Genomic DNA, 9,069 nt, shown 5'->3' with positions numbered 1-9,069 from the left:
TCCCGGAGCTGAACTAAACTGCGAGGAGATAAGTCATTATGTTTCATGGCTTGAGGATCTTGATGCTGTTAAGAGAAATCATTTTCCTGAATTTGAAAATCTTAGTACTCAAAACGTGCGACCAATAGTGATCGTATTGAACTACGGTCACATGTATTTAGGAAAGATGGTAAGATTTTTACTATTAGTCCTCAGTGCATCTTTTGCATACATTATTTTTCAAGCTAAACTTTCATTGCTAAGTATATTAATTACTATACGATGTTCTTCAACAGGGACTCCCGATGACAGTTGTGCCTTAGTGGATCGAGACTAAAGGTCGCATGTCAATTGTTAGCTTACGGCCAAGATATCCTACAGTGCACATGAGTGCATTCAGGATTTCTGAAAGCGATGAATGCTTAATAGTGAAAGATTGGAGCAAAATTGTTAATGATCGCAGAGAAGTACTAGGGGGCAGCAATCAGAAGCGCAGCCCACGATTAGGAGACAGGTTCATCTGCATGCTCCAATATGATGAATCAGGAGAGCTATACATGTTCTATGCTATTTTACCTGAGAGAGAGCAGCAGGAGTGATTTAGCTAGTTATCATGCTCTTAGTACTTGTTGTCCTCTCATGCGTGTCCGTGTTCTTCGTCCTGAACTTAATCTCAAAGAGTGATTTGCTTTTGTGGTGTTATGAACGCTTATAATATGATGATGATGATGATGATGAGTTATTATATCATTTATGAAAGAAACCGCATATTAGTTTCAACTGGATGGATCCTAGCTAAGTGATCAAGTATATGCCATATCCATATTACTTAGATCACTAAGTGATCAAGTATATGCCATATCCATATTACTTAGATCACTAAGTGATCAAGTAATATGGATATGGCATATACTTGATCACTTAGCTAGGATCCACATGCATCCAGTCGAAACTAATCTGCGGTACTTTCACCTAATGATTTAACAACTCATTATAATGTAAAACAATCACTAAATTAAATTGAAAACACAAAACTAAAGGAAAAAATAAAAATTAAAACCAAAACACACCCAAACATTTAGTACCGGTTGGTGTTACCAACCGGTACTAATGTCCTACACGCACCCGGGCCTGGCTCGTGCCACGTGGTGGCACGTTAGCGCCGGTTCGTGCCAAACCGGTACTAAAGGGGGGGGGGGGCTTTAGTCTCCACTCCATAGTGCCGGTTGCAGAACCGGCACTAAAGGCCCTTACGAACCGGTGATAAAGGCCGGTTCTGCACTAGTGGGGTTCGCATGCTATCGGTAAAATATGTTGATGAAAAATAAGCACATTGCAGATTCATCAGATTAATTCAAGCCACATGGAAACCCATCTATCCAAACCAAGCATGAGCAAGAACTAGGAAATATAGCACTTGTATATGTTTCTCATGCATTAAGTGCAGCCAAATTCGATTTATTCCTCACATGGTATACAATAACAGAATGCAGCCACAACAATTGAACATCGCATTGCAGAATTGAACCAAGCAGTTAACTAAACACCACAACAAATGAACCAAATGTTAACTGAGCACCACATTGCACAATATAACATACTCCTAATAGAAGATCAGACAGTTAACCAAACCAAGCATGCTTAACAACTTGGAAATATAGCAATTGTATTTGTTTCTCATGTATTTAATGCAACCAAATTTGATTTATTTTTCACATGGTATACAATAACAGAATGCACCCACAACAATTGAACATCGCATTGCTGAATCGAACCAATCAGTTAACTAAACACCACAACAAATGAACCAAACATTAACTGAGCACCACATTGCACAATATAACATACTCCTAATAGAAGATCAGACAGTTAACCAAACCAAGCATGCTTAACAACTTGGAAATATAGCAATTGTATTTTTTCTCATGTATTTAGTACAGCCAAATTTGATTTATTTCTCACATGGTATGCAATAACAAAATGCACCCACAACAATTGAACATCGCATTGCAGAATTGAACCAAACAGTTAACTAAACACCACAACAAATGAACCAAACGTTAACTGAGCACCACATTGCACAATATAACATACTCATAATGGAAGATCAGACAGTTAACCAAACCAAGCATGCTTGACAACTTGGAAAATTGCACCCTGAAGAATTGAACATCACATTCGCAGAATTGAACCAAATAGTTACATGAACACCACATTGCACGACATATAGAACATATACACTAGAGCAGAAGATTGAATGGTAAAAGTAGATAACACAATTCACTAGAATTTCTTAAGGAAAGGCAGTAGTTAGCAAACTGAACATGGGTCCTTATAGTGAGCTAATAAGACAATCTACTCCTCATTGTCAGAGATATCGATGACGATTGTCTCCTTGGACATGGAAGAGGGCGAGGCCTCCACATAGTGGGTGCCCTCGTCGTAGTGGTGAGTTGCCTGAGCCGCTCCGGGCACCAACCTGCTGGCTCTCGAGATGAGGTAAGCACGTGCATGGTGAGAAAACACCTCGTAATCTTCGTCGAAGGCACCGATGGTGTCCTCAAGAAAACGCCACGAACTATCGTTTAAAGCAGCCAACCGCGTCGCGGCGTTGGCACGCGAGGCGTCGACGGTGGCCTCGACGGCGAGGTGCTCCTCCAAGATCTAGGGGTCGGCACGAATGGCAGCATCGCGACCTCAGCCGCGCGTGCGGTCGCGATTTGCTTCTCTGCTGCCAAGTGCTCCTTGAGATCCTGGCTATACTGCGTGCACCATGGCTTAGGGCGGCGCTTATTTGGTGGAGGGGTCGGTGATTTGGGTGGAAGGTGTCGCGCTCGCGCCAACGGTCGGGGCATGTGGGATGTGGAAGGAGGAGGAGGATGGGGGTCGTGTCAGGGATATACCATGCGGTGTAACCCGCCGGATGTATGACCCGGTCAGACTTGGCGACTCACCAGAGACCCGGCTGGAGCTTGGCGACTCACTGGCGGCCTGCCCAGACATGGCGGTTTACGGGCAACCCACCTGAACATTGCGACTTGCCTGGTTACCCGGCGGGCGGGTCAGACGGACGACATGGCCCAAGGCCCAATAGACCGGCTTATGTTCTGGTAGGCCGGCTTAAGACGAAAGGCATGATGAATATTTCCCTTACAAGGTATCAAGACCCGGACTTGTATCCGGCTTGTAATAGAGAATAGACTAGTCCTAATCCTACTAGACTTTGCATGTAACCTGCCCCTTCTTATATATATATATATATATATATATATATATATATATATATATATATATATATATATATATATATATATATATATATATATATATATATATATATATATATATATATATATATATATAAGGAGGGGCAGGGCTCCCCAAGGGGGACAAGGAAGAAGCTGAATAATCTCGAGGGCTAGACACGATAAGGAGAGCCGGTTTATGCGGTGACTCTCTGAGGAGCATAATGAGACCTAGCCACAAACAGCATGTAGGGTTATTACCGGATGATGTTTCCCGGGGCCCGAAGCTGTCTAAACCCTTGTCTTGTGTTGCATCTCTCGATTCCGCTCAACCCCTCTCAAGCTACCACATAGATGCGTTGGCCTCACGACTAAGTCCTCACACTAGGACATCTGTCGTGACAATTCCACGACAGTTCGCGCCCACCATGGGGCTTGTGCACGGTGGTGTTGAGTTCTTGGAGGGCTCTCCCCAGAGATCGAGGAGTTTGCAATTTTCCGGATGAGGATTTTTACAATCGGTGAGATTGAAGTCAGAGAAGAATTAGGGTTTTGCGGTCAGTCTACCACACCCGTCTTTGGCGATCCGTCGAAACCAACAGAAGATTAGCTTTTTTGCTTTTTGCATCGCCGCAAGTCGCCGAGTCCGACAGAAGATTGGCGGTGTGATGTACGCCATGGAATCGGTCCAAACACAAGTTTCCGCTGAGAAACAGATCTCTGCTGCGATCGACGTGAGGATCGAGACAAACTGCTACTATCAACACATCAAGTCATGAGTCAATTCTGCTGCATACTTACGCATGAGCGTCAAACTCCACGTGAAATCCCAAGCACCAGTGCACCACTAGTATTTGCACAAGGACCCCGATAACACCCGAATGTTCGGGCTGTGAGGTGATCGATCCGAACGAGTCGTTCGGTTCGGCAGGGAAGTATCAGCGAACAGTTTCGTTCATTGCCATGTTCCAACAGCCCGAACCATCCACCTAATCCCTCGTTAGCTGGGCCTTTTGTTAGGCCTGCTGGCCCAAACTATTCCCTTTGCAAAAAAATTAAATGCAGAAAAAACACGAAAACAGTGAAAAAACCCAACTGAAAAAACTGAGAAAAAACTGTACAATAAAATGCCACAAAAATCTAGAAATTGCCATCAATTTATATAATTGTTGAAGCTACTACACAGTACCTACATAAAATGAAAAACGCCATGATGGATGGGAACGAGCAAAAACTTCCATGATGTACAAAAATCGAAAAAGTTGTCGTGCAACAGGAAATAAATTGCCATGGTTGGTATGAAATTTTGAAATTTGTTCAAATATAAACTGTCGTGGGCGCAAGAAAATTGCCATGGTTTGCACACCAAAAAATGCCATGATGCATAGAAAAAATTGCCGTGACCATAAAACTAAATTTGCCAGTCGCATAAGAAAATAATTTTGACAAGATGCAAAAAGAAAGAAAAATTGCCATGGTCATAAAAACACGCATTGATACCAGAAGTAAATCTATAAGTTTGCCAAATGGTGGCCAAAAAGTGGTGTAAATTTTCCGTGATGCATATTACCCCTTGCATTAACATGTGTTGAAAAAAGTGAAAACATTATCACTAGTAAATAATTTTGGCACTGCCATGAGACATGGACCTAAAATTTTGCCATGATCTATAAATTCAAAATTGTCATGGTCAATTACTAAATTTACAATGATTAATGATTTTTTTCCATGCATAGCTAATGAAATTTGCCATGAATCGCAAACTTAATTTGCCATGGTCATTTACTAAAATTTCCCATCGTCTTGGCAATTAAAAAATAAAATTTTCCATGGCAATACATCAAACTGAAAATTGCCATGATCAATGAAATAAATTTGCCATGGGTAATGAATGAGAAACTAAAATTTGCCATGATCTATGTACTAAATTTGCCATGGTCAATTATTACCATGATCATGAATAAAATTTGCCATGTTTCATTAACTAAATTTGCCATCATTCGTCAACTAAATTTGCCATGGTTGTTTGCTAATAATTACCATCGTATTGGCAATAAAAGTAAATTTGCCATGGCAATATAAATGAATTTCTCATACTACAAAGTAAAAATTGCCATGTTCCTAAACGAATCATGTTATGCGGATAAAAACATATAATTATTGTGTGTTTATACAAAAACAAGTTTCAAAGTTTGCAATGATGTATGAGGCACACTTCTCATAGAAAAAAGTTGTCGTGCTACAAAGAAAAAATGCCATGGTTTGTACGAAATTTGTCCAAATATAAATTGTTGTGGTCGCAGAAATTTGCCATGGTCTACAGACAAAAAAATGGAACTAAAATTATCCATGATATATAAACTAAATTTTCCATGGTTAATTACTAAACTTACCATGATCAAGTGGAAATTCTAGTTTCCATGGTTAATTAGTGAGAAACTACAATTTGCCATGATCTATGAACTAAATTTACCATGGTCAATTTATAAAAATTACTATGATCAACGAAAATAAATTTGCCATGATTCGTTAACTAAATTTGCCATCATTCGTTAACTAAATTTGCCATGGCTGTTTGCTAATAATTGCAATCATCTTGGCAATAAAAGTAAATTTGCCATGGCAATAAAATCAATGCTACATCGTAAAAATTGCCATGTCACGAAGATACAAAAATCATACAATTATTGTGTGATTATACAAAAAAAAGTTTGTCGTGCTATGGAAAAAATTGCCATGGCAAAAGTTGCCATGTGACAAAAAAGTAGTCAATGTGACTATTATCATGATTTACAAAAGATATGGAAAAAAGCTATATTGTTATCTTTGTAAAGTTGCCATGATTTATGAAGATAAAAATTGTCTAAATTTGCCATGCGACAAAAAAGTAGAAACATTTATGGAAGTTGCCATAATTTAGGAAAAAATTATCCTGACATTTCCATGTGACATTATTAAAAAGAAATCTTAAAACATTTGCCATGTGAGCATTGCATAGTTCCAATAAGAATTTGCCATGTGACATGAGCACTAGTCAGCATGAGCACTTTCCAAGGTGTGTTTTCCCGGGGGCAAAAATGTACGCGAAATGCCATGGGACATATTGTTGTGCTAATAATCAGGAATTTATTGAGTATACTTGAAACTACAAAAAACATATGGACAGGACGCTTGCGATCGTAAACCATACAAAAAAAATGCCGAAATAGCTATAGAAATAAGTACTGATATAATTTGCCATGTGTTATTTTTAGCATGAACAAATACTAGGGTGGAAATGACAACTAAGGATGGACACTAAAAAATTGCATATCAAAATGCATCTACCCATTCTGGGCACTTGCCGACAAGAACGAGTAGCCTTTTTGCTTAGCTAGTGAATCGATCAAGATGCTATGGAATCTGTGTAAAGAAACAGAAATCCTAGTTCACCTCCTGGTTGTGCATCAAGGTCAAGATCCTGCGGAATCACCATGGAATCAGCGGCTAGGTGTGACTCGTTCAAACGAGAGATTTTTATGGCGGCGGCGGTGAGCAAGGGGTTAACGTACCGGCCAAGAGAGTGGCAAAGCCGCGAAAAGGTTTTGACCAAGCCACCGCCGCAAGGTGAACGGAATACCTGGCCATGGGTGACTCCCGGCGAGCAGTTCCCCTTCGGCACATCGCAGGAAAGAAGACGGCGTCCACATCGACGAGCAGCTCGGCTGCAAGCGGCAGGGCGTCGTCCACCTTCTGGTTGACCTCCACCACATGCCGACGCTGAAGCGCCGTGGCGGCGGACGGCGGCGGCGTTAGATCCGCTGCTGCTCTCTCCCTCCGCGCCACGCATCCTCGAGCGCCGCGACTTTCTCGAGCTGGCGCCATCGCCGAGATCCGTGGGCACGCTGCCGCAACACCCTCGCCGGCGACCGCCGGCGCTATCCCCCTCTGCGCCCGCCTCTTAGACACGCCGCGTCGGAGACGGCTCTGCTCCTCCCCCTTCCGTGCCCAGCATCCTCGAGCGGCTTCGCTTTCTCGAACTACCGGCATGCCGCCGAGATGCACGGGCTGGCCGTCGCACACACCTTCGCCGACGATCTGGTTGGGGTGGAATCGATTTGTGTGGTCGGGGTGGAAGAGAAAAGGAGTGGACTAGTCTAGAAATGGATAGTGAAGTGGGCTGTCTCACCACGAGAGAAAAAGGTTCGCGCCGACCCCTCGTCCTTGCGAACAGTTCACGACCGATGACGTGGCCATGAATTTACGTCAAAAAGAGTGCGGGTGATCAGACGATGGATGAAGCGTTCGGGCCGATCTCCTAAAAACCTAACGTTCAGGCGTTATTGTTTCCGTTGCACAAAGACCAATGTCTAATTGATCTGGAGTTCAACTAGCACTACCACGTACATGCACGTGAAGCCAGCAAATCAGTCGGCAGGGGGCCACGACCTAGAGGACACGGACTTGGATTCATCAAACAAGCAACGACACAGAGGGGGACCTGGGCGTGGACTCGGGCCTCGCTGGAATCGCCGTTCCTCCGCACCATGGCTTTCCTCGCGCCGTTTCAAGCGACGACTGCTCAGCCTCGCTCTGAGCCGCCCTCACGGCCCACGCCTCCGCGGCCTCACCTGCGCCGCCGCGCCTCAAGCCGGCCCCGCCTCCATGCGCCTCTGTGGCCGTACCCGCCTTAGCCTCGCCTTGCACCGCGCCGCCACGCCTCTTGTCCGAGCCGCCGCGGTTGCCGCTGCTTCAACCCGCCGCCGGCATACTCCCCTGTTTCCAACCCGCCAACGACGATCTGATCTATACAAAGGAAAAGAAGAGAGGGAACGAAGAAAGGACTCGTATGTGAGTCAACCGACCACGACCTGGACTGTGCCATCGTTCCCAATCGCTGCTTGTGCAGCCCCGACTTCGAGCTGCCTGCGGTTTCAGCAGTCCCGCTTCCGCTCCCGAGTCGCCAACTACTTCACCTAGCCAGGAACACAACCGCAACTGCGGGTTTGCCTCCCCGGGCGCGCGTCCTCACATGCGGCCTCGCCTCCCGCTACTGTTCTGCTGCGATCAACAGCCGCACCCTGGGCCGCCGTTTCGTCAACTCACCTCACCGGATCGTTGGGCCGTCTCCACTTTGAGCCGCCCTCGCGCGAGCTCGTGCCTGCGGCCTTGAGCCGCCGTCTTCCGCGCCAGGCCAACGTCCCTACTTCTGCCTCATCCACGGCTATGAGACACGCCATGGGTGAGCCGACCCCCGAGTCGCGGGAGTCCTTTGTCGGACTGGCCTTCGTTTTCGAGCCGCCAAGAGGGCCTCCGAGCCGCCGTTGCCGTACCTTGAGCCGCTACTCAACAAGTTGTTGCCGCATCAAGTGGCCGGCGTAACCCTTGCCATGGGCTGACTATACCTCTGCGCTAAGCCGCCATACCCCTGCATTGCTGCCGTGGCCTCGTCTCCGCGTTGAACCGCCTCCGACGGCCGACCACCTCAGGGTCGCCCCTCCGTCGATGAACTGCCGCGTTCCGCAGCCCCAAGCTGGACGGACCGTGAGCCACCGCCGTGCCGTTCTACTACGGCCCGTCCTCGCCGGTCGTCTTCACTCCGAGCCGCCCCAAGCCTCTTTTGCAAGCCGGCCGCGGCCTCCGCCGACGAAGCCTCGTTTTTTGGAGCTGCTGCTGTCGCGCCGTGCCTTCTAGAGCCACTAGCACGTTGCGCCTCCAGAGGCGCCACTGATTTTGTCGCCATAGCCATGCCAGACCGCCTCGCCTCGGTTCACGGTTGAGCCGCCCTGTATCTGTGTCTTCGCCGCGTCGCTAAGGCCATGGAGTTTCTGCAGCTTTGCCTTTCTCTTGCTGCAGAGTTGCTTCT

At 45.8% G+C, this 9,069-nt stretch overlaps 1 protein-coding gene across 2 annotated transcripts; it reads right to left on the bottom strand.

The window, feature by feature from the left end:
* Positions 1 to 4,363: 4,363 nt before the first annotated feature.
* Positions 4,364 to 7,389, bottom strand: LOC123181852 (uncharacterized). 2 transcript variants are annotated; one of them, XM_044594250.1, is made up of 2 exons: positions 6,776 to 7,389; positions 4,364 to 6,684 (listed from the first exon to the last, which is right to left on the bottom strand). In XM_044594250.1, exons 1-2 carry the CDS (start codon positions 7,251 to 7,253, stop codon positions 6,677 to 6,679), a joined length of 486 nt encoding a protein of 161 aa, XP_044450185.1. In that variant the 5' UTR covers positions 7,254 to 7,389; the 3' UTR covers positions 4,364 to 6,676. The 2 variants fall into 2 exon arrangements, with proteins under 2 accessions (XP_044450185.1, XP_044450186.1); XM_044594251.1 differs by having other exon boundaries at positions 6,844 to 7,383.
* Positions 7,390 to 9,069: the final 1,680 nt, after the last annotated feature.

This window comes from Triticum aestivum, chromosome 1D, assembly GCF_018294505.1.
Source record: "Triticum aestivum cultivar Chinese Spring chromosome 1D, IWGSC CS RefSeq v2.1, whole genome shotgun sequence".
NCBI classification, from domain to species: Eukaryota; Viridiplantae; Streptophyta; class Magnoliopsida; order Poales; family Poaceae; genus Triticum; species Triticum aestivum.
The sequence above is the reverse complement of the archived record's forward strand: the minus strand, read 5'-3'. Positions and strand labels throughout refer to the sequence as shown.